Source organism: Centruroides sculpturatus, unplaced genomic scaffold (assembly GCF_000671375.1).
Source record: "Centruroides sculpturatus isolate CEXI.00-Female unplaced genomic scaffold, Cexi_2.0 scaffold575, whole genome shotgun sequence".
NCBI lineage: Eukaryota > Metazoa > Arthropoda > Arachnida > Scorpiones > Buthidae > Centruroides > Centruroides sculpturatus.
In genome coordinates this window covers 232,371-259,229 of record NW_019384861.1, presented here as the reverse complement: position 1 = coordinate 259,229, position 26,859 = coordinate 232,371, and the positions used below count along the sequence as shown (strand labels likewise).

Below are 26,859 nucleotides of genomic sequence, written 5' to 3'. Positions count from 1 at the left end.
TATTTTTAATTTATTTCATCTATAATATATGCTCTCCAACTCAAATTAGTATTGGCTTGCCCCTGTACATCATACTTTTCCTGATAACAACGGAGTCATGCCGGTAATCTAACTCCGTTCTCGAGATTAAGGAAGGACAGACAAATAGACACGCCAGTGGGAATTTTACGCGTGTAATTTGAAAATTGCAGCCCAATTATTCAAACAATCAATTTTCGGAATCTAGAAAATAAATGCGAAGAAATTAAACGTGCTGTGATATACTTACGTGGGTGATGCGGATGTTGGATCATAATGTATTTTTATTTAGGAAATATATGGTTGTTGCAATGTTACTGTTGTTTATACTTGAATATTCTTTGTTACAGTACTTTATTTTTCGATAAATTAGACTATAACGGCACTATTTTTTTCAAAAATGCCTTTGGAAGATGGTGTGAGTCTTATATGCCGACATGTATGGTAACAGTTTGATAAAGTCTTTATACTTTTCGAATGATTTGTGTGAATGCGATAGATTTAATTTTGTTTTCATTCTAGTTTAATTATTTAAGTTATTGAGGAAATTTAATTATTTCTAGTAAAACGTTTCAAAAAGACAAAATCCTTAGTAAATTATTTAGAATTTTTTCACAGAAGTCATCAGGAAACCAGCTTTCTACATATTAAATGAACATAAAACATAATCAGTTAACCATAAATTAGTTTTTCCTTAATTTAATCTAAAAATTTATTTTATATAATTACACTTACGCTCATTATTGTTGTTAAAAATATTGATGATAATAGTAATTACAATTAAAAAATTTCACATTAATACCGATGGCTTCTATTCTGAATGCAACAGACATAACATAAAAGGTTACGAAACTATTCAACTGTTCCTTAATTAATATTATTTTTTACATATAAAAATTAACGAGCAAGTACTTTAATTTATTCTATAATTAATTTAAATTGAGATCATTTTATTTATCTCAAAAAAAGAGCTATAAAAATTACTTAAATTCCCTTTAATATCTAATCCTAGATTAGTCTACAGAATTAGAAAAAAAAGCCATTAAAGTATATTCGTCTTTAACGTTACATTCATTTACAAACCATAAAGGTAATGATAATTATTCATAATATTCATGAATCATCATCATCATAATAATAATAAACTTTTTTTTTCTACTGAATGATTAAAAACGAAATTTTTACAAATAATTTCCTTCACGTTCGGATAAATACTCTGTTTGAATAATTTATTTATTGTTATTACAAGTGTATTTTTAGATACGAAAAACTTTCTATTCTAATGCGATTTACATACCTGTACAATATGCAAAAATCATCATTTTTTATTTTTATTGCTGGACGTCCTAGTTGCAGAACACTTCCACTCATTTCTACAGATTTCTGCTGAGTTAAAATTTCCATTATTAAAAAAAAAAAAAAAAAATTGTAAGCAATTTTCTACTCTTCAGCGTCAACATTTTCTCATAATTTTATATATCTTTTTGGCATTAAATTACTGGAAATTTAAGAGATTTTTACAATTCGTATATAAAATATATTATTTTCAATGTAATACTTTTTGCTTTATTTGAAATGTTTCCGCTTTCCGAACACGATTTATTTAAAGGGATATCAATCATAAATCTTCAATATTTTTACTGTAAAATAATTTTTTTTTCTTTCGTATTTTTTATTATTATTCTATTCCTCGAGAAGATGTAAAATGATATTCTAATCATTTCTTTTAGCACTTTATCATTTTCTTCCCTTCAGATATATATTTTTTAAGCAATATGTGGCTTGTCTTATATCTTTATTTTCACTCTTATATTCCTTTGTATGTCCTCTACAATTTTTATACTTACTTGATTATAATATTTAATTGATATTCCATTTGTCCTTCTTCGTATTGAATTATAATACATGATATAAAAACCTCTAGTTAACTAATTAAATGTGAAATTTTATTTTAATATATTATACCCGTTTTTAAAATTAATAATTATTTAATTGTTTTTCAGAAGAGATATTCTGGCGTCGATTTATGCTTAGGGATCGTTCATAAATTACGTAGCGCTATTTTTATAATCTTCAACTATATGTAACACTATTGCACGCACCCACCCTCCAAAATGACGTAACGTATATTTTCTTTAACTCTCGAAATAATACACAGAAAGGGGGTAAAAACGTTACATTACTTTATTAGTTACGTGTATAACGTACAAAGAAATGACATAAACAGCACTTCACGAACAAAAACGAATTGTTCTTTTACTCTAGTATTACGTAACGTTTTTACAAACAGCCTAACCCCCTTGTAACGCGTATGTGACGATTGCCCGCATACTCACTCACCCAAAATTGCGTTACGTAATTAACGACAGCCCTTTATAGAAGAAGAGTTTTGTATTATTCTCGTATATATTGATATATTAAAACGTTCTATCCGATTTTACTATTTTATTTATTTACTTCTAGATCTGTCAACGTAGAAAACTTTACGGTTTATATGAAATGATCCTGTCAAAGGAAAGAAACTATTTACTGCTATGGCAACGGAGCTGCGCTTGTCTAATGTATATAAATGCAAAATTCTATTTTCTTCTCTACCTTAATTATAATATTTTTAATATAAATTTTAACTCGACAACTTTCTTTTTAAGGGGTGTCTGATGGCTTCGGGTGGAAGAAGATTACAGGTAAATTTAATTAATTTTAGATCAGACAAGAAACAAAACTAAAAAAAACAATAATAATAATAATTTTGAATAAATATAAATGGAAATGAGTAATGAAATTTTTAAAAACAACGAGAATTTTGCTTTTAAATATTGCAGAGAACTTCTAGTTTCACGGAAATAACAGAAAAGAAACAGAAAAGAAAAATGTTCCAAGTAATTAATTTTATAATAATTAAATCTTAAATGTATATTCTTTATTATATTCTAAATTCTGCATAAAGAACGCTGCTGCTGCTGCTGCTCCATAAAAATATTTAAATAATAATTTTCGTTTTGAAGAGCCTAGGAAGAGAAGGGGCATCTCCAGAATATACGTCATATACTAGAGATACCGGATTCTGGAATCGCTCAAAGTAAATACATTTGCATTATATGTAAGTAGACAAGAAAAATTATTCATTTATAATTTAATTTTTAAGGGTGCAACCGAAAGTATGCCCGACACCGGAACGTCAATCACCCTCCCATCTTATGAGGACTAATACTGTGCCACAGCGCGAGACACCAGTCAGGGCACCATTGATTCGAAGACACGTAAGTGATTGTTGTGACGTATAGAAGGTTTCATTTTCAATTTATCAAAATTGTATTGATTTCGTTTGTGGTTTGCAGAGCACAACAACGGGAAGAACAAGAGTAAGGGATACTTCATGCCAAACAGAACTTGATGTCTTCGATATCGGTAAAGGTGTTACAGGTAATTTTCAAACGCACTCTACATAGAAAAAATTGTTTTTGGTGTTTACTTATATAAAATGAGCTATTATTTATTGTGACGTCGTCACAGTGCTCCCGAATTTAGTAGTGTCCTGCCCCTGCACATCATACTTTTCCTGTTAAGAATAGAGACGTGCCGTTCAGGAGAAAATTTTTGAATTGAAATAACGTGGTCTTCCATATCTGGTCTCGATTTTTATCTATCTCATTTTCTTCTTGAGATTAAGGAAAGACAGACAGACGACAGGACAGTAGAAATTTATAGGTCTAAAAGTTTGGATAATGGTAATTGTTAGAGAGGTAGGTAGATGATAGCATGACTATTGTTTTCAGGAAAAGTATGATATACAGGGGTATGACACTACTAATTTGAGACCGAAAGTATATATTTTAAATTAAATTAATAAAAAAAAATATTATTAAAACTTGCAACCCGGCATTGCGATGATGTCACGATAATTTTTGCTCGTGCTCATTTAAATTCTTCTTTTATTTTATCGAAAAAGAAACAGGTGAAGCTTTTTTATAAGAAATATATAAAATATACATTTATAAATATATAAAAAAAGGATATATGAAAAATTATATAGACTACTTAAACAGGTCTATGGTATTTAAATCAGCGAGATACAAGGAGTCAGGTTACTAGTAGCAAAGGGTGGAAAGAAGAAAATAGCCCAAATCGCCAAGCTATACCGAAAGGTAAGAGATGTTAAACACGTTTATAATTTCCCTTAATTTGTATAATTTATAGTATTTTAATTGGTACAGTGATTCATCCAGAGATATCAGGGATTGAAGTCGCAAGTCCAAAACCTAGATGTCGAAGGAGCCACTCTCTAGCTGTCAATCGTCCACGTCTTTCAACAGACACAGCATTTAGTGAAACATCTTTAGTAGAAAGTGTAGATTCTAGTGGTGACGGAGGAAGTTGTTTCTCGGCAGACATTGAATCCGATTCGGATTTCGTAACCGACGACGAAGAAACATGGGAGAATCCTAAACAACCGTTATTAGCAAAGAAAAAAAACCGTAACAAGCTACAGAGGCAAGAAAATCAAAAAGTTTTATACACAAATGAAGCGCTGGAAAGTGTAAACGGCAATATATGCGAAGGGCAATCATCTGTTAAGCAACAGAACACTTTGAACACTAACGAGAATAGTCGACCGAGAAGACCCCCGTCTCCTCCTGAAGAATACGAATTAGAAAATATAAAGTGTTCCGAAGAAGGTTCATCCACAATAGAAAGTAGTTCGAATGACTCAGAATCGTCTTCACCATCTGATGAAAGTTCATCTTGTCCATGCGAAGATAGCAGTAATGGTGAAACTGAAGAAGAATGCCCTCAGTGTCTTCAAGAATTAGCCGTTGATGAAAGAGCTCTGTCCCCCGAAGTAGTGGTAATTAACGAAGAAACAGAAGAGCAACAGGAAGAACACAATGTTGTGCCAGAAAATGAGCATAGGAAAGTCGAACCTTCGTCTCCTGTGTATCTGAAGCCACCCATGACTATAAATATGATTGGAGACATTATGCATACAGGAAAGGTGGGTATAGTTTTCATACAACGAAATTAGTTATTCTTGAATATAATACTGTATTTTAAAATATTTAAAGCCAATTCCTGATGATCTTGAAGAAGGTTCGGATACAGGAGGATGCAGAAGATTGTCAGAAGAGGAATTTGTTGCCACTCTCAACATTCACGAGGCTGCTCGTAACGGAGATTTACACGTCGTGAAACTTTTATTAAAAAGAGATTCTAAACGTATGGAGTAAGTAAAGATAATAAAACTTAATATTTTGTTATCGTAATTGTACATTTTTAATTTATATTTATAGGACCGTAGATGAAAGAGGGTGGACACCAATTCATTTAGCTTCCGCCAATGGTCATTCAGATGTCGTAAAGGTAAATTTAATACACAATTTGTTTAATTTTAACTTAATTTGACGATTAAAACGTATTTTGTATAGTTTCTAGCATTGGAGGGTGCACATTTAGCAGCTTTGGATCCAAGTGGGTATAATGCTATTCACATAGCTGCGATGAATGGTCACCATGATTGCATAGAAGTGAGTTAATTATACCTTTAAGTAATAGCAGTATTTTTAATGTACTCAGAAAACACTTGACTTTACAAAATCCTTTATTCAATATTCTCGTAACTTGCTAGAAAGCGTTTCAAGCACGTCTTGCTTCTCATTAGTTGACATTGTAAAGTGACGTAAAAGTTCTCCTAATACAAACATAAGGACAATCATAAAACAGAAGCGGTGGCCCGGAACGATCATTTGTTACTGGTCTACAATTTTTAAACTTTCAGACCTATAAATTCCCTCTGTATGTCTGCTCTTAATCGGGATCTCCAGTTTCTAAGCCTTCCTTATATGGTCTCGATTTTAATCTATCTAATTTGTTCTTCAGATTAACGAAAGACAGACTGACGGACGACAGTGGGAATGTATCTTATATGTTTGAAATTTGAAAATTGCAGTCCAATAATATAAACTTTTATAACAATTTGAACGTTCCAGGACACCGCTTCCTATTTTGTACTTCTTTAGTGATCTTGTACGTCATTTTAGTGGCAACTGATGAGCGAAACGTTTAGATAGATGGAAAATGTAAGAGATTATTAAATAAAGAATGTTGTATAGTCTATTCCAGAGCTGTTATATATACATACTGTATATATATGTGTGTGTGTGTGAAATCTAACTTTAACGTGTCAAATATTCCTAGGTATTGTTAAGAATGGGTGTGGATGTGGATACGTTAACAACAGACGGCTTCACGCCTCTTCATTTAGCTACAATGAAGTAAGTGTTATTGATTTATTTTCAGAAATATATATATATATATATATTAAAATAATGAACTCTTTCAACGCAGCAGTTACGTCGATTGTTGTCGCACATTACTCAGATGGGGAGCAAGTTTGGAAAAAGAGGATGCACTAGGAAGGAACATACACGACATGATTGAGGAATATTCATTAGATGAAGTTCAGATTTTTCTAGAAATCTTCCAGCAAGATTGTTTAAGATTAACCATGAACAAAAGGTAGCAAAATGGTAAGTTAGTTGAAGGATTTTACATACTTTATAAATTAAATTACTATACTTTAATATCATATACACTTATTTATTGTTATTAATTTTAAATTGAAATTTATATAGGGGAGATCGGGGCAAGATCGGCATGTTAAGCTTTACTTAAATTTTGTGTAATAAATACTGCTGTAAACTGAAAAAAAAACTTTGCATATTGTCTATTGGAATGTTACTTTACTATAGAACTGGTTAAAATCAGTTTGGAAATAAAAATAATTAAAATAATTACAACTTTACAAGAAGAGAGAAATTGACGAAGTTGCCCCGGGTATAGGGGCAAGATCGGCAACTTCTCTCTTTTTGTAAAGTTGTAATTATTTTAATTATTTTTATTAAAGTTGCCCCTGGTATAGGGGCAACAGTAATGGGGCAAGATAGGCACGTATATAAAATTATGTTATTAACAATGTATAAGTTGGAATTCACTATTAAAACAAAGAAATACAAATCCAACACCCATTTAATATTATTACAACGAAATGCAAGTTCAAAGACATATATACATGAATAACAAATGCAAACATGTTTTCATTTATCATCTGTTTGATTTTTATCCTTTGCTTCTAATGTGGCTTTATGTTGCCGATCTTACCCCGCTAGTCATGATTTCGAAACATTAAGTACAACCCTGAGAACAGAATGCCAAGCCACGATCTGGCCACGTGAATAAGTTGAAGTTACATCCTTCTAACAGGAAAAGTAACTTTCGTTATCATGGAATTATAACAAAACCTGCCAATTCAATATAAATGGAAAAAAAATATTATATGGAATTGAACGAAAATGAAAATTTGCTTGATAATTCAACTACGCTTGTTGGAGAACAATAAAAACACTACACTTAACAAGCCACCAATAAAACTCAACTGCCTAACCTATAACCAAAGTCTCCTTTTAATTTGTTTTTAAAAAAAAGCGCTTGACAAACTTGCCCCGCATGCCGAAGTTGCCCCGATCTCCCCTATATATAAACAGTCTGGTATTTTTTTGTAAGATAGTTTTTAAAAATGTATAAAATTCAAGGAATATATTCTTCTTTGCTTTATATCTGAAAATAAATTTTAAGTAGGGGAAATGTAAAAGTTCGTATGACTAAATGAAAGTCATACTGTTAAATCATAACAATAATAACTTTGAATACAAAAGTTCAACAGAACAATTTTAGGTATAACTACATCGATAAATTATCTTTTTTACAATAAAATTTATAATCAAACTTAATTTCTTCATTCTGTATAAATTTAGAAAAATGTAAGTTGAAATCTTAACATTGTCAAAATGCCGGACTTCAATTTTTAATCACATTTTTAATTTATTTACTTTAAAATATATGCTCTCCACTTCAAATCAATTGTGTCTTGCCCCTACACATCATACTTTTCATTCAACAAAAGTGATATTTTGCATAGAAAATTGCAGTTTCTCCTACAGCAAAGTCCGGAAATGTCCCCCAGAGAACCTGTAATTCGGGGAATGAGGTCCGGAGAGCTATCATAAAATTATGCAAATTATCAATGCAATGGATAGTCCCATAAACCAGAACATCTGTGAGCAAGTAGTAATGTCGTCCGTCTGTCCGACTACCTGTCTGTCTTTCCTTAATCTAGAGAATGGAGTTAGATGAAAGATGAGACCAGATATGAAATGGGCAGGAGACTCCATGATTAACTATATACGAACTACCTTTGCAAGCCTATTTCTTATTATTTCTCTATACCTAGAAGATTCAAATGAAAGTCCTGTATTGATGAATATTAGCTATTTTAACTTAGTCATTTGAATATATAAGACATTGTTTTATGTACAATGAATGTTACACTGATTTTTCAGTTTGAAATTTACTTGCATTTAGAATTTCGGTGATTAATTTCATTTTCTTTTGAAAAATATCTGTCACAATATTAAAAAAGAACACATAAAATAACAATTATATTCTGACACAGGAGCAAGATTAATGGTAAATATTCGTGTGCAATACAGTACAATATTTTAATTTCGGTAATAAAAATACTTTAGAATGTTAGCAATCATTTTTCAAAATGAATTATTAAATAATGAAACGTCATCGTTTCTTTCGGGTTATTTATAGATTAGGAATTAATTAATTTGATTATTTAGTATCAATTTCTGGTTGAATGAATTATTTATAAACAGGTGAACGACTCAATAAGGACAGATCGACGTCTAGTTTTCAACAGCTGCTTAAAAGACCCATTAAGGAAGCTTGTAGTCTTTCTGTAGAACTTGATATTTAATTCAAAAAATTTTACATAAATCGAATTAACGATTGCTGAAAGTTCGTTACCGTATTAAATTTATTTCCATTTCTTATATTTTACGACTTAACTAAAGCTTGTAACAAGAGCCTTATTTAACATGATGTACAATATAGTACAGTACGTTTATATTAACTATTGGATGCATTAAGTTATCGTAATTCATTTTTAAAGCATAATATTTCCTACAGTCCTATCGAATTTATATTGTTAGTTTTTATATATACGAGTATATAAAAGTCAAATTTGTATGTTTGTTAGGTAAAGGGTTCTACACTATTCAACGTAAATGCATCAAATTTGATATGAATATTCTACGACACCTTAGTAAAAAGTACTGTGAGGTCCTCGCTTCTTCCCTAACCATCCCTAAAGCCCACTCCTCTTAACTTATTAAGTATGTTTGTTAGGTAAAGTGTTCTATTCCATTCAACGATATTCTACAACACTGTAAAAAAATATTGTTGGGGTCCTGACCCATACAAACTAACTCACACGCTCGCTCGCTCACTCACACTCTCACATTCTCACACTTATTTTAGTGACTTTAATAAAATCCACATTAAAATTTGACAAATTTTTATTTTAATTAAAATCTTATTTTGTTTTTTCATTCGTTCCTTTGATATTTTCTTTGATTAATTAAATTATATTAATCTAAAGAATAGAAACGAAGATTTAACTGTCTGATAATTAAGAAAGGACATTAAAAAAAGCATCCTTTGGCAGTTACAACTGAAAATCTTGAAGCATTTGTCAAATAGCTGACAGGACACATTAATAATTTCTATTAAGATCCTTTATACAGTAAATCAATAATCGTAATTTAATTTAAGCTTAACACAGGGAAAAAATTCGAAAATCCGTCTTTTTTTTTTAACTTAATTGATATTGAAAAAAGCTGCTGAGTACTATATTAAAAATAATTTCTAATTAATTGAAAAGATGTTTTATCTTTTAAAAATAAATCCAATATAAGTCAAAGTCTAAATATTTCTGGAACGAAATTCATTTCCTGCGTGCAGCTCTTACTTTTAATTAAGTAATATTATATAAATTACATACAAGTGGCGTAGGTTTGTTGTTGTTTCTCCTTTATTGGGCTGCAATTTGAAAAAATTTTAGACTTATAAATTCCCAGTCTCGAGTCACGTGTGTAAAAGTAGTGAATGGTGTCACTGGACGAGTTGGTACCACGTGATATTCACACACAACTACAGTCGCCCCCCCTATAACACTGTTGATTATTCCGTTTTATATGAATTCCATGTTGTACGAGTCACTTAGATTTTACAAATACGAGTGCACGGCTATGAATGGCTCACATATTTGTAAAATCTAAGTGACTCGTACAACATGGAATTCATATAAAACGGAATAATCAACAGTGTTATAGGAGGGTCGACTTGTAGACTAGACTTCCAGATGAGATTAACAATTTATTAATTTTCATTTTTAGCTAAATATATATAATAATTTTGAAATAATCCCAAAATACTACAGTGAAATATAATAGAAACTACCCATCATTTACTGTTCTTTGAACTCTACAATAGAGAGAAATGGACGAATAAGTAAGAAACACGTTTCCCAGATATAAATTTACCCAATTTATTCGTAATGGGATGAGTATGGGTCACATGTAGTTCTGTGATATCGATAGTCTATAGTCTCTACACGATAATACTAGTCCTATTTTCTAGACAGTAGTCTGAGAAAGAGAAGAGAGGGTCGACACGTTTTCATACCGTACATCGAGTGTGGTAATTATAGCAATTACCGTAATTAACAGCTGTAATTTAATTCTTTTATAATTTAAATAAAATTTCCCAATTATTTAAGTTTGGACAGTTTTTGTTTATGATCCAGTTTTATTGTTTTCTCCATTTTAATATCTAAAATAAAGAAAAATTCAATTAAATTTTTTAAATATAAAACACAATGAAGAAGTCAAAAATAAATTTTGGAAACGGTTAAAATAGTTTGAAAATTTTTTAATTTATACGATTTTAAAGAAAATCTCAAGGTTTGGTATTTTACATTAAAAACTGGAACATGAAAACTGCGTTATAGCTTCGTGAGACCCATACGAATTTGAATTAGGGGCCCCATGTACTGTACATGTTGACTTCAGACATTTTTTTCGGGGGAACTTTTTGGGGTAATACTTTCTTGTAAAAGATTGGTTTGAGGCTCCCTGCTGACCCGGGCAATTACCCTTTTTTTCAATAGGATAACGCGCCATTGCATGAAAGCGATATAAATTAAATGGAGAAAAATCGACATAAATGAGTTATCATAGGAATATTTTACTCGTGTTCTTTTCCTGTTTAGATATTGGGGGTTACAAACTTGTGAATGACATTGCAAATACTGGAAAAAACTGCCTTCTTCATGGACTCCTTATGCCAATCGAATCGACCATCATTTCTTTTATACTGCCTTAAGATCATAGAATGTATGCCCTCACTGTTGTACTTCAGTAAGCAAAACGGGCTTGATTTTAGTTATTCACGTAGCCCCCTATTCACGAAGATCCGCTGTATCACCATGGCTTATAGAGAACTAGGAGCCACATTTATGACTTGTCTGTACAATTTTAATTCACTGTCATAATGATGACATTGAATTAAAATTGATAATTAATACTCGGTTCGTCGAGAGCCTGTATGGGGCACTAAAAACTAATTTATAATACTGTACTGAAATATGATGTATTAAGTTATATGATTTATAGATATACTATAATGTACTGTAAGTATACTCATAAAAGTAATCTTCTTATTAAATTTCCTTACTGTCTAATCAATCTTCGTTTTCAGAAAATCGACCATGCGAACTTTTTCATTGTATTTCTTTTCTATTTATTCCAAAAAAGCCCTCATAATATTATTAAGACCCGAATAAAGCAAGGAAGTATTTAATTAAATACAAATATTTGATTGATTTTTGTTAATTTTTCTATTTTACAGGAATTTTTCCTGGGTTTTCTAACTTCCCAAAGAAAACTGTGGCCTCTACCAGTGTTCAAAATTCTGGTAACGAAAAAAAATCAAACATTTATCTAAAAACTTCCTAAAAAAAAACACCTAACTTTTTGCCTTGCTCCATAGAGCAAAAAGAATATATCTGAACTATATTAAACTCTATTGTGTATCCACACAAAGAAGAACAAACTGATATAGCCCAAAGAACTGTTATACATAAATATTTTCAGCCTGACGTAGATAATTACATAAGTTAACACGAGTTTTTTTTTTCTTTTTTGTGTAACACACAATTCATATCGACACTGGCTATTTGTAACTAAGCACAAAAGTGAAGTTTGTTAGATATTTTGTACAACACTTTCTTGTACTCACCTCTTGTACACTCTTATATCTATGCACTTTACATACAAAATATTTATTGAATTTTTGCACACTTCTATAATTACTATTGTTAAACGACACGGTAAAAAAAAAGAATATATCAAATACACATATCAAATGTTTTCCTCCGAAAATTCCGAAGAGTTTTCAAGGAGGAAGAAACATAGTCATGAAATTATCACAGGAAATTGCGTATTGCTACAATAAATTATTTTTAAAATATTTAAAAAACTGTTAAAGAATAATAAATTATAGAACTAAAACGATTTTAAGAAAACGTCTATAAATTATTAAAGATAGAATTAAATTTAACAATCACTCATAAGGAANTTCAAATTTTCGCTCGAAGAATTATAGGAAATTTAATGCAGAACGAGTTTAGTTTACAGATTTGACTGAATTTTAAGAAAAAATAAAAACAAATATATATAAAAACAAGTTTTAAACAGCCATTATGGCGGCTGATTATATAAAATTTTCAGCAATATCAGTTATGCCATTCAGTTATATTTTTACTGAACGGAGGGGGAAAAAATTGGTATAAAATTTCATAAAATAGTTTATGAAATGTAGATTTTTCTTTTTGAATTATGAAGAAAAACAAGCAATAAAAAGAATATGGATACTTAGACATGTTTAAGTATTGCAACTTTCTTTTTATGTATAATACATTCAATTGAGAATTAAAATGTTTCATGAAGTGAGTGACTTATTTATTTATTTTTATTTTTTTAATATTTTTTACATGAAAATTCAGAGATAATACTAACAAACTGCAAAACTTTCAGCGTAAACAAACTTAACTGTTACTCTCTAGAGTCACAGACAGCTATTAAGGTCCAGTAAACAAACAACAGTTCAGCAAGAGTTTGTTGATCTTGGAGTGATGTTTTTCGTGTAACAAGAGACTTCAGTTGCAAAATACGTACCATAAACAAATGATTTTACTTGGAAACTAATGACATAAAATGTAATTTAATTTGAAAAGTAAGAAGTTTTCATTTTTATTTGAGTTCCAAGCCGTTACTTATCTATTTCATAAATATGTAGCGCCATCTTTGGATAATTAAACGAAGCAAAATACAATAATATCGATTTAATCCCCGCAATTTGTACTTTATGTTTATTATATCGTGCTTGTTTAATCTGTTCCAAAAATAAGTTTGTGGCGAAATCAATATTACTCTGTCGTATTATATTCAGAAATTTCTATTCTTGTTAAACCAATACTAAAGATTTCTGAATGCGATAACAGTTAATCCCCATTGAGTTGGATTTCTGTATTGAACGTCTAATTATGAGGTTAATCAAATGACATTATTACTAATTACTTACAAACAACACCTTTTGTTTGTTTATAAAAGTTTTTAACTATTAACATAATTTTTTTATATTCAATCTTCTAAAGGTGTGATTAGATAACACTGGAAAGGGGCTGTTTAAGTATAACGTCAGCAAAATCTGTCTCTTTTTGATCCCATCGCCATCATCACCAGTTACTAAGGTACTTTCTGGCTTGATGAACTCCCCCGTAGTTACGTCATCAGGCCAGAAGGCCGCATTCTTTTAATGAAATTTTAAGTCCCTGTATTTGCTCCTCTTAACAAAGAAACCATTATTCTCAATACTTATCATTATTGAATGATGCTAATATTGTTTAGATATTGTTTAAATCTACAATTGTTTAATTTCTCGACAATTTGTAAGCATAATATGATACAATAACAAAATATTATATACTTTTTATTGATCACAGAACACTATGTTATGACTTTTCTTCATAGCACTGTTCAAGGTTTTATTTCAGGGCTATCCAATTTTTTGAGGGGAAAAAATATAAATAATTTTTATGTACACGAAAAATATACAAGTGTATTTATAAACGAAAATATTAATACAGTATATTTGAAAACTTTTGTCAGTTCGTTTCCACGTCCCTTCATCCCGACCCTGTGCCTGTGCACCTTCCTAGTTATGTTAAGTTTTAAATTATTGAGTATTTGTATACGTGTTGCAGTGTTGTATGCGGTACTTTTCTGCCACGTGAGTGTGCCAAGTTTACTTTCAAGAACAAAATTATAGCAAATTTAATTGATGATTTTCCCCATAAACGAAATTCGTACAGAATCCGGAGAAAACCTAGGGCCCTAAAGAGCTTCTTATACCTATAAAATTAGTGTTATTTTTACTAAAAAATAAAGTTATTTAAGGTATCATTTTATGAATAAAGAAACATTCTAGGTATTTCATTTGTTCAAAAATAAAAATTGGAAAGAGGCTTGCTCTATTCTACCTGTAGGTTACTTTTGGTTTGTTTGTTTGACACGTGGGCGATGTCTCCGGAAAACTCCACGTGGCCAACACGTTGACGAAGCGCGAACCTAACTCACTAAAGATTTGCAAGAAGGGCGTTCGAGTTTGTATTTAGCCTACCGGGCCCACCAGTAGCTTAGTGTAACTTCCCCAGCCGTTATGAAATTTTATTTAAAAAATAACTTATATATTATTAACCATAATAAATCAAGTTCTATGTGGCGCAATTTTTTGAGATTTTGTTATAAAATTATTTTTATATTATTAATTATAAAAAAAATAGAAATGGGCTTAATTTTGAGGGTAGATATAAGTTTTATATTAAAAAAAAATTGTAAATGCTAACGACAAGTAAAATCATCATTAAGTCCGACCCTCCTCTCGATATAACATGTGGCTACACCGTATCTTTCCACCCTCTCAATCTTTACCACCAACTTTTAACGATATCAATGCTCATACTCGAACTACCGAGCCAAATTTCGTTTCTTAATCATTATCCCACCTCGAGACATTAAACACAATAGACACATGCACGCACACACATACTCATCCACGAAATTTTATACATTCTTTTGCGTTTATTTTGGGTTCGAGAGGTTTCAGATTTGCAGAAACTTGGAGGGTCAATTTTGACTCGAATCCAATACTTTCCCTTGTTATATACACGTAACAGCCAGGAATATATTTTTAACGCCATCTGTTGGAGATCTCGTGCATAACCAGAGGTTACAATAGCCTTAAAATTCATTTTATTAAAATGAAAATATTACAATTTAAAATACATTTCATTAGCACTGATATGATATTTTTTATGATTTGTGAACACACTTACCATTTTTAAGTTCAAGAAAAGGCAAACCACATGTGAGCTCACGACATTTTCTGAAAGCTGCATCGTAAACTTTATTTTCACAAATGCAATTACCCACACTAAAAAGGCAAACGATATTTGGTGTTCCTGCAATTTCAACAAAGGTACGGTATAATTCTCTACTAGAAAGATATGGACAATTCAAATCCGTGACGTTGACTCCATTGCAAACCGCGCAATGTACATTTCTGTACTTAATTCTGTGGCGTGCCAAAATAATGGCCGTATAGGACTCACACTTTTCTTTAATAGAATCGTCTTTCCAATTAGTAGAACAAGTCGATATCGTATCCGAGTAACAAGATCTTAAGTTCTCGGTGTTTTCGGGAGGAACGGGTACCAATTTACATCTTAAAAATGTTTGATTCGGCAAGAGCACACCCCACGTTTTCAAATAAGAATTGTACACGAGATAATTCGGAAAATCGTAACTTAAGTTTGCACCCAATTGCTGGCACGTTACACCAATTTTCCAAAATTCTAAATCTCGTTTATCTTCATTGCAGTTAGCGCAGTAACGGTTTCTGTATGTTATTTTACTTCGTTTACTCGCAACTGGTATCAATGTGTAAGGATCTTCATCATTTAGATTTTCACATTTTCTTTTTGTTTCCAAATCTCTCCAATTTTTTTTACAGTTAGAAACTGCAAAATAACCTTGAAAGTTATTTTTCTTCAAGCAAATATTTCTAGTCTCCGTTCTTTCCATAGCTTGTCGATTTGGAGCATCTATGCAACAATCTCCATAAAATGCACAAGAATCGTCGCATTGACAACTTCTTGCTGGTACTTCAAGGTTTTCATTAGTAGTGTTGCAAGTATCAATAGGGCCGCATTGAGCATTCAAAGAAATTATTTCTTGGTATGAAATTGTTCTTTCTTGAGAAATTCCTATTAGAACTGAAGCAGTGACGATGAAATTCCACAAATTCATCTGTCTTATTTTATAATATCTGTTAAAAGAAATAAAATATAAGAAATTATTTATAAAATCGCAACATAGAAAAACGAAAATTGTATTTTTATTGGGCTGCAATTTTTAAAAATTTCAGCCTGTCACAATAATTTTGTTGATTTTCTACATAGGATTGATCTTTCAAATATATTCTAATTTATTTAATTTAAAAAAAAAAAATTTGTACAAATCAAAACAGTTATACTCACGTTGTGTTATAAAATTAATATGATTATATTTCAATTTAATAACGTTAAATAGAAATGCTATGCATAAAGCACGTATTTAAAGTCATCTCCAAGAATAGAATGAGTATATCAACCAATGGAAACTTTCATAAAATTTACGTTATCTAATAAATATTTAGTTGTAATTAAAATAATCAGAATTATATATGTATACATAAAACGAATCATAACTTCTGTCTCACTAATTAAAATAATTCTCCGTAAATATATTTTATAGGCCTATAGGAACAATTAATATTTTTTTTTTGTTCAAGGTATTTAGAATATAAATTACTGTAATTACTTTATTATAAATCTGAATATGGAAAACCGGCCATAAAATATATATAAATCAGAATTCTTCCCTTCTGTGTAGAAACTGGGATTGTTCTTCTAATTACATAACAATCAAAACCATTTAATACCGTTGTTTCCAGAATGTCCATCTTTGAATATTTCATCGGTGAAGTAAAATTTGGCTCATCTTCACTGCCTATATTCAGGCAATGTTCTTTCTTGTTGACAATAATTCTTCAGCAATCTGACTTGTAACCTTTGTGGAATGAGCGACATTTTTCGGTTATTGTTTCGCAGTATTAAATACTGAGTAAAATCCTTTTTGTTCCACTGCGGAAGGGTTGGTTGCAAGATGTAATCCTCTATGGTAAAATATGGAACCACGAAAAAGGAATACGAAAAGACAAATTAAATTTCATAATAAATTTACTTGGGATTCCTCCTGGGAAGACTTTCTATGGTTTGTATTTAGGTTTTCAACACGTGAAGGAAACCTGGAAAACTTCACAAGACCAATCCTTAGGTGAAGCGCGAACACTGGACCAGTGTTTAGTGGTTAAATTTAACTGATTATTTACCTTTAGAGTAGCCTAAATCTTATAAAGGACTCATTATTAATTTTCACGAAATTTTGTACTGTAATATTTTAATATATTCATGCAAAGTATATAAAAAATACTGTGTTAAGCCGAAAAGAACAATGAAAATTGCTTATTGTTTATTTAATTGTTTTATTATTTAAAAGATTAGAGTAAGGTCGTAAAATTTCGATAAACATCTGGAGGAATTTTAATGCTTATAATTACTGTTTAGTTTTATTATTATCATCATTTCCGTTCCTCTTTAATTAATTTTATTCCAGAAATATTTAATTTATAGTTATTACTTTACATTTAATACATAACGACAGTAAAAATTCTTAACATAGAAGGTTACAAAAAAAATTAAAATTTTTATCAATAAACACTAAATCCTGTTTAACATTATGTAAATTAACTATAATATCTAAATTTAAAAAGAACGTAAAATAATTTCTAACTGAATATTACCACCTTAATAACATATACAGTATTTATCACTGAAGAATAAAGATTCTTTAAGATTATTTACAGGGTTACAAAGGTTACAGGTTTAGCCAAGTGTCTATGAATGAAACCTTTAAAAATCTATTAAAAATGGCTATTAAAAATAGCAATGAAAATGACTACTGTCCGTTCGAATTGTTTATTGCAACAGAAACTGACGGAAAATGTTTCATATACCCTTTACTATAAGATATGACACTATTGGGGCTAGTGACTGTAAAGTGCAGAACTTCAAGCCGTATGGCATTGTTTCAGGAAAATGTGGAAGGATCTAATAGATACACTCTAGAGTCTAGACTTTAAATACCCTCGCAAACGTAGATAAACTGGTATTAAATATGGAGATCAAAGAAGTAATGAGATCTTATAATGCTTATTGATAAGTTTATTCACTAAATGTTTTATGTTTTGATCAAAAATTTCTAAAGTAATGTTAGATGATTCCTTATACCACATAAATGTAAGCAGCGCTTTTCTTTCTCGCAAAAAGGACACGAATTGCTAGTGCAAAATGTCAAATAATGCTACACACATTTACTGTAATAGTATTTCAGCTAGCTCTTGGATATTCAGAGATCTTCTGTGAAGATCAAAGAGCTAGCTGCAAAACTGCTATAGTACTCAAGAGAACATTTTTTTCTTTGAAGATCTTCAGAGAAAAAAATGTCCCACGATGTAGCAGGCAGTGAGCCACATCAAATTGTCACTCGTGGTGAAGTGAGTGCACTGTAAACACATGTGGAATAACAGTTGTCCATATGTAACTGTTGATCACGTTCACTCGTCCATGCAATGAAAACATGGCCTCATCCGTCCAAAACACAGTACACACCATTGTAGTTCCTGTGCGATGTTTAATAAACCTCACGTAGTAAATGTCTTCCTCTGTGAATAAAAGCGGGTACAGTGATTGCAATTTGTCTGGATAAAGATTGAAGATAGTGAATGAGTGTTTAGTTTGGTTTCATGGAGAAAAGCAAGGCAACATGTGGGTCATTTGCCAAAGATCGCTGCCTCTCGGAAAGACTTTCAATAAAAAAAACTGGCCTCAACATAATATCGTTTCCGTTTCCGCCAGATGTTTTAGTGTCAGCGCCATCTATCGGCAACTTTACAAACTATAACTTGTTCTTGTCAGAAAATATCCCCATCCTGAGAATACTTATAATGCAAGCTATGTTTCATTATAAGTAGTCTCGCGATGATTTTTTTTCGTGTGTTTATGAATTTTTAAAGTTTTCACGGACTTGACTGACTCCATTTCATTTCTTCAATGAAAGAAAATAAAATGGAATAGGTTCCCCATACAATCGCTGGATGGCCTTGCTTTTATATTAACTTATTTTAAAAAATAACAAATTATTTAGTACATTAAATAATCAAAATTCAGACTAATTCGACCCGGAATCCTTCCGAATTTTTAATTTCTCAGGATTTTCAGATGTATGTGTAAAAAATTTGAAAATTAACTACTGTAAATTCAAATTTAAGTGTTCTAGATTCAAGCCAATATAAGTTGTATTTAAACAAGCATATTCTAATGATAATTTTAAAATTTAAAGTTCCGATTTGAGGGGGAAAACTGGCCCCTATTTAGGTGTTAAGGAAAATTTTCTCACCAGATGGAGACTCTACGTAAAAGCATCCCGATACTGAGCCCAAAATTTTAACTCATGGTATATGCTAATTTCCCACAATTCTCTGAAGTAATTAAGAAATCATTAACAATTTTAAACAAACTAAATAAATAATAACTTTTATTGTAACAATAAAAGTTATTATTCTTTAAATACGAATACTATTGAATGACTAACTTACAGTGGATAAAATTGGATTGGAGTAATGGGATGAGGCAAGCAGAAAACACTCCTACTTCGTATAATACGAAGTAGGAGTGTTTTCTGCTTGGACTTTCAATAGCAAATGATCCCTATTTAGTTTTATATAGGTAAAGAAAATTAAGAAAACTGCACGCTGCCTGCCCATTGGTCAGAAGCAACCCCGCAAACAACTACCAGTGTTAAATGGTTATATCCCTTCGACCACAAATCCAAAGTGGATTTTCAGAAATTTCATACCCAAATATATTGGTTCCTTCACTCGTCATCTACCTCATCTCATTATGGATCTGGCTGTACTCATAATAAATATACAAAATACAGTACACTTTTTAATGCTTAGTGCCTGCAAAACGTACTTTTAAAATATTTAAAAAACTGTTAAAGAATAATAAATTATAGAACTAAAACGATTTTAAGAAAACGTCTATAAATTATTAAAGATAGAATTAAATTTAACAATCACTCATAAGGAAATTTTGTTTACAAGTAGTGGGTGAGGTTGCGGGTGCGATCCATACTAACAGGCTGGCCGCGTGTAATTTTTTGAGGTTTTCTTCATATGTCCAACACATAAATAGAGGTCTGTTTCCTGTAAGGAGGAACCGTTTGGTCATACGCACAAGTGTTGATTGCCTTATTTTTATCAATATTATCACTGAAAAGTGAAATTTTTAATACTGTAATACTTATTTTTCATTTTTTGGCTCTATTCGCTTTGTGTTTATCAAGAGAACTAATTTTTCCATGCTGATCGTGGGTTCGGCTAGGCCCACAACTGGCCAATCAGGTGATGAGAAACGGACCTCAACGCATCCGGTACAGATAATCCCGAAAAATTTCTGAGGGTTGGTTTGATGGTATATGGCAACGCAGCACATGAGCGATCGCTCATGTGCTGCGTTGCCATATACTCATAGTTGCGTTGCCAAGAAGCATATGCCTCTCGAGAGGACTTTCTACTGAGAAACTGGCCGTTATTTAGGTGTCGACACGTGAGAAAATCCGGACAAGTGCACGCGGCCAGCACCTTGGTGTGAAACGAATCCGCGACCTCACCAAACCGCTGGTAGGCAAAATTTTCCTTTCAATGTTAATGTCAGTTCAGATTAATTCTATCTTCAATAATTTATATAAATTTTTCTTAAAACTACATACAAGAGTTAAATGCACAGGGATTTCGTTTTCGCTAAACAGTAATGACGTCACACTTTAAAAATCTTTGTTTTATAATCAAAACTAAATCAACTGCCGTATAAGATCGGGCTATTTTCTGGCGATTATAATTTTAATTACTAATTAATTTGTCCTAGGAGAGGCGTTAGGCGCCATCTCGTATCAAATTTTATAATTTAATTAAATTTAAGAAATTCATAGCTTAAATGAAAAATATCTGAATGCTCTAGTTTCTCACATTGTAAATATTCATTAGCTTTTAAAAATCGAATCCTTAATAAATATAAGAATTCGATTTTTGACTTTTAAAATCGAAAACTTTCCATTTGAATGTTGTTCACAGAAATCCGAAATGGAAGAAATATGGCGGACATATGACGTTGCCTTTACATAGATCGAGTCTCCATCTGGCGAGAAAAGTTTCCTTAACTAAAACTAAACAATAGCAAGAAAAACAATATAAACTATTATGTAATGTAAGTACATTAATTTTAAATAATTATATTTATGATAAAAATAATACGTTATTGAAAATTACTTGTCATTTCCAGGAGTAAATTGATAATCCTATAAAGTCAGTTCTAATTGATACTTACTCGGAAAGGAGGCCGGATGGCCGAGCGATCAAGGTGGCAGCCTACTGCTCTGGGGGCCCGGGTTCGAAATATTCCCAGGTGGTGAGGGACGGGGCCCGACATATCCGGACGGACCACCCCAGAAAATTTTTTCAGATTTATCGACCCATCCGGATTTGAACCAGGGCCCCCCAGAGTGGTAAGCTGCCACCTTGACCACTAGGGCCGTCCGGCCTTTCTTGAGGACCCGTGCCCTATAGTAAGCCTGGTTGGGGCACCATGTTGGTGAGGGCCCAAGGCAATTGCCCTCTTTGCCCATAGCATAACGCACCACTGAGCAGGAATGTATTAGTAATTTATTTTAATAAGTGTACATAATACATTTAACAGGAATCCCAGGGCAGCGGAGCGGATGGATCAAGAAGCTAATCTTGGGGAGGAGATTATTCGTGTTAATTCGTGTAATAAAATAAATAACATACAAAAGTTTTATTGCTTTAATATTAAAATATACTACATAAACTTTCTACAAAATTGAATAGTAGTAACAATGTATTTTATTATTTTATAGAAATAGTAAATTTGGTGTTAACAACGAAAAAAATCTCAATAGGGCAATCACCCTGTTGCCATATCCTGGATCCTAGTGATTGTAAGTGGTTTCACTAGTAAGTTGTACTTGTGGCAAGCTTATGTTGCATTATGCTTTATTTCCTGCCTGGTCTTTGTGGACTTGGCGCAATAAAGTTACACGGAGAAAAATTAACGGCAATTGAAAACTAGAAAAATTTCAATTTGTACGTTCTAATTTCTTAAGTATGGTAGTGTAATTATACTTGTTGTGTACTTGGTTTGTTATACACATATATTTTACCCTTTCTTCCACGGGGAAGCTACAACAGCTATTTTTTCAAACCCTTCATAGGTTCTGTCTGGTTCTCAATGAAAGTAAGGGGTGGTTAAATGATTAGAAATAGCCAAAATATCGAGAATAGGACACCTATGTATAATTCTGATCTCATCAGAAAACTAGTCTTAAACATTTTCAGTAATACTAGTTTTCGTATCCAGAAGTAATGGGAGGCTTACCTCACACATTTTTTTTATAATCATTGATCTCTTTTTTTGTTTTTTTTTTGGTAAGAAAATGATTTTGAATTCGTGGGATGAACAGAAACAGCAAAAATGGAAGTTAAAATTTGGAAAAGACCTATCTTTGAAATAGCTGGATAAACCTGTTTGTATGTTTCTGTATTGATTTTGATGTACTGTACTTCAGTGAGGACACTACTCTGTAAGTGAAGGTGTATGAAAAGAAAGAAAGACTCCAGCAGACTAAGTTGTCAGTCTGTCAAACTGAAGATGGTGAATATATGGCGCTGCTTCTACAAAAGAACACTATACATAACTTGATTTTGGAAACGAATGAGGAATCTTAATTCACGTATGGAGGGATATTAAGAAACTTTCTGCCCCATTACTAGCTCTTCATCACACTTCAAAACGAAATAAGTTTCCCGTATGACTTCAATGACTTTGAGTATTTTTTAAAGCTCTTTCATTGTTATTCATTTTATCAGTTTTTCAGATTACCCGAGCGATTTGAAAAGTCTATTTTGTAAAAAATCCGTTTTATTTCTGTGCAAGTTCTGTATGTAATCATCCCTTAATCTTTCATAAACTGTACATACATTAACAGATACGTTGCCAAAAAGCTAATAATCTGAAAAAAAGAATGTAAAAATGTATTATTTAGTAGAACCTGAGTACTTGATTGCAATTATTCACTTACGTTGCTCAATGTGTTTCCAGTGACGACGAAATATTCCAAGCATGTAAATCCAACTTTAAATCCATTGATTCTTTCCATAAATAAATTTAACTACATAAAATATAGAAACAATAAAATAGAATTGTATTATTAAAAATATTTAAAAAGTAATTAATATTATTTAAAATATACGAGTTATTAAATAAAAAATTATTTGAAAATTTGTTTTACGTATTTTCGACGCCATTAAATATGTATAAAACTTAGATTAATTAGTTTCTCATCTATATTTGACCCCCTCTCTGATATGTAGTGATATACTTTCGGAAAACCTTCTTCCTATTAATTACGTGTACAAATAACTCAAGGACCCCTTGATATTGAATAAATTACTTCTTGTTTGTAGCCTATATGGCAACGCATCTAGCGAGCGACCTGCCAAGGAAAAATGTCTCCTAGGACGACTTTCTGTAGGAAACTGGCCCCAATTTAGGTGTTAAAAAGTGAAAAATATCTGGAAAACTGCACGCGGCCAGTCTTTGGATTGGCGCGAACTTACGACAATGTTCGATGGTTTTATCCACTTGGCCATTGGTGGATGAAGAAATGACTTGAAAAAGTTATGTAAATATTTTCTGATAATTATTAATTATTTGAATAAGCTAAGCATATACAAACAAGAACAATTTTGTAAGCCACTAATACTCGTGTACAATGTACAGAACTCTGAGATTCCCAGTAGTGTGCACACCTAACAGATGATCCCTAAAATCTTAGTGTTTACGACCTGTTTCAATTGTTAACAAACATGCCAATTGTTTATAGTATATAAACTTGCGACACATGATTATCACCTAAGCAATTTACATAAAAATTCCTAAATTTTTACCTGAAGTCGAATCTTTGAATGCAGTTCGAACAAAGCCAACTCGTGTAAAACATCTCGAGGTCGTATACTCTAAGAATAACATTGCAAAAATTAGATTTACATTAAAAATTTCTCATTACGTCAGAGTTAAAGTAACATTTCAAACGTGGTTACCTCGTTAGTAAGAGCTTCGCAAGTAAGAGTGATGATGAGTACAGTTGTAACCAACAAGCAATTTGAATAGCCCATGGACAATGCTAATTCTCCAAGACTATTGGAGAAGATAAGAAAATGAGTATTGAAGCAAATGGCGGGAAGAAAGAGACAATAAGCCAGAAAGATATATTTGTTGAAGAAACCATCTAAAACTATGACCATTTTGCATATTACATTGTGCTCGGCTTGAATACTCTTGAAATCTTCGTAATCATATTTTCTATTCAGAAGATCCCGCAGCTCGTGTACGATTCTTGAGAATTTCTTCCTGATAATTTCAGTGGTAACGAAGAAATAAGTAACTTGACCGATAAAGAGATTTAACCCTTGTGTGCAAGCCAAAAAAATTATTATTATGTAGAATCCTGTGACGTACAAACCAAGATAGCCGATAGCTATGTGATAGCATCGATAAATGAGAAATATCATGCAAAATATGCAAAAAATCTGCAAAGATGGAGTAATTACTCGATAGATAATCTTCTGGACGAGGAAGATTTTCTTGAATTCTTTATTCGATCGTGTCGAATTTTCATTCCACATTTCCGAGATGGTTTCGGTGGCCTTTTTTCGATCCTTCCAGAAGTTGAACATGGTGAGGAGAGAAGCATTGTAGCAGCAACACGCGGATAATGTTAAAGAAAAGATTTCACCGGGTTGACCGTGCGCTTTTTTAATGAATTGCATATGGGGTACGTTAATTTTAAATCCATAATACAAGATAATCAATGTTAACATGTGAACAGTTATTATTATGTGGAAGACGGTAATAAAAAACTGCCAAATTCTCCTCTCGTGGAAACTTTTCGATTTGGCGTGCCTGCAACTTCTATTAGGGATTATCCCAGATAATCCAACGTATTGCAAAAACCTAAATGTTTCCTGGAGTAGGCATAAGTAACAATCGGGATACTCCATTTATCGAATTTACACAGGATTTTACGTTTTACTACTTAAGTAACCAAGGTTACAATTTCAAGGACTGTAAATAGTTCGGAGTATTCGAGTTGTCATAGAAACGTCATAACAGTTCTATATATAAATACAACTACAAAATGGAAACTTTTTAGTCGTTTTAAAAACCTAAATTACCTTCCTCTATCATCGTATTTTACTTTATTAATCAACAAGCCTTACTAAATAAGCAAAGGATAGATCGTTAATTAGTGTTAATTAATAAAAAATTTGTCGTCAATAATAAATTTCACAAAAATTAGTCTTAATCCTTAAATGTGTATTATAGTTTATCATTTTTTGGAAGAAGAGCCTTTAAACTAAACTGTGCCAGTTGTAAATACAGCTGACACAGTTTAGTTTAATAACAAAAGATGAAGACAAGATGTGTAACGAAAATCAACTTGCAAGTTTTTTTTTTTAAATATAAGTAGTTTCAGGCATCAAAGCCCAAAGGGCACATACGAGACTTGTACCTGTACACCATTTATCTGTGCAAATCTCTTATGCAAATAAAGACATACACACAAGAGCCTTACAAACTGTTTATCTCGAGCACTTTTGGGCTCAAAGCCCATTTTGGGTTTGGTACTAAAAGTGCTTAAGGTAAACACTTATTAGGGTAAACTCCAAACTTAAATTTGTTGTTATATTTAACAGCATGCATATTTTATTGAAGTTCCGAAATGCTTTCATTAAAATAATCATTTTATTAACATTGCTTACATATTTATCATTTCCTGCAAATTAATTTAGCATAAATGATGTTTGGGCATATTCCTGAATAAAGATAATTTCTAGTATTAGTTCAGATTAGGTATTTAATTTCCTGTAAATGAACTAATTCTTCAGTACATTGATCTTTTATTGTTTGATTCTGTTTGGAAATTATTTAATTAAGACCAAAACAATGTTGTTGTGTGTGAATAATACTGATACTTCTGTAAAAACAAAGCGAGTTTGTTTCAAATTTATAAATAAACTAAAAATTACTTTTTTTAAATTCTCCAAACTAGTTAAAATAAACCAACCATTTAATTAGCTGAAATCATTTTATTTCATCACTAAGAAAACTTTTTGAACATTTGAAAGACGTTAAAACAATATTTGCTAGTTTGGAAAATTTATCTGATCAATTTTCATTTTATTTTAACTGTTACAAAACATGTTTTCATATAAAATCTTTTAAAATTTTATTGAATTTAATCTTAATAAAAACTCTAATTGTATATATATATTAATGCAATATCTATACCATTCCCGTATTGCTGGATCAAGTGAAAAATGATGAAGTTAAATTCTCCAAAAGGAAACAAGAAAATAATTTAAAAAATAGAAATTTCTGCACTGCAACCATATATTATAGTTAGTCATCAAAACTTTTACTGTACAATATTTTATTATTATTATTTTTTTTAATATATAGGCTGTGTTTTGAATTTGGAACCAACGACGCTTTTTTAATTAACTAGAATGAATCTA

General features: G+C 31.3%; 3 protein-coding genes across 3 annotated transcripts in view; 1 reads left to right on the top strand and 2 right to left on the bottom strand.

The window, feature by feature from the left end:
- Positions 1-12,324, top strand: part of LOC111630672 (apoptosis-stimulating of p53 protein 1-like) — a 39,940-nt gene extending 27,616 nt beyond the window's left edge. Inside the window, exons 2-15 of the mRNA XM_023374810.1 lie at positions 2,482-2,579; positions 2,667-2,702; positions 2,841-2,897; positions 3,024-3,097; positions 3,164-3,278; positions 3,357-3,441; positions 4,065-4,163; positions 4,233-5,011; positions 5,082-5,239; positions 5,307-5,376; positions 5,442-5,540; positions 6,211-6,287; positions 6,361-6,542; positions 11,830-12,324. Coding sequence (XP_023230578.1) covers positions 2,553-2,579; positions 2,667-2,702; positions 2,841-2,897; positions 3,024-3,097; positions 3,164-3,278; positions 3,357-3,441; positions 4,065-4,163; positions 4,233-5,011; positions 5,082-5,239; positions 5,307-5,376; positions 5,442-5,540; positions 6,211-6,287; positions 6,361-6,535 — 1,851 coding nt within the window. The 5' untranslated portion in view covers positions 2,482-2,552 and the 3' untranslated portion in view covers positions 6,536-6,542; positions 11,830-12,324. The remainder of the gene's footprint in view (positions 1-2,481; positions 2,580-2,666; positions 2,703-2,840; positions 2,898-3,023; positions 3,098-3,163; positions 3,279-3,356; positions 3,442-4,064; positions 4,164-4,232; positions 5,012-5,081; positions 5,240-5,306; positions 5,377-5,441; positions 5,541-6,210; positions 6,288-6,360; positions 6,543-11,829) is intronic.
- A 2,964-nt stretch (positions 12,325-15,288) lies between these two features.
- LOC111630685 lies at positions 15,289-16,350 on the bottom strand. The gene has a single exon (XM_023374824.1). It carries the CDS (start codon positions 16,347-16,349, stop codon positions 15,354-15,356), a length of 996 nt encoding a protein of 331 aa, XP_023230592.1. The 5' UTR covers position 16,350; the 3' UTR covers positions 15,289-15,353.
- Positions 16,351-23,162: 6,812 nt separating this feature from the next.
- Positions 23,163-26,633, bottom strand: LOC111630681. The gene is made up of 4 exons (XM_023374819.1): positions 24,382-26,633; positions 24,229-24,297; positions 23,361-23,450; positions 23,163-23,291 (listed from the first exon to the last, which is right to left on the bottom strand). The coding sequence occupies exons 1-4, from the start codon at positions 25,339-25,341 to the stop codon at positions 23,235-23,237; spliced, it is 1,176 nt and encodes a 391-aa protein (XP_023230587.1). The 5' UTR covers positions 25,342-26,633; the 3' UTR covers positions 23,163-23,234.
- Between the last annotated feature and the right edge of the window lie 226 nt (positions 26,634-26,859).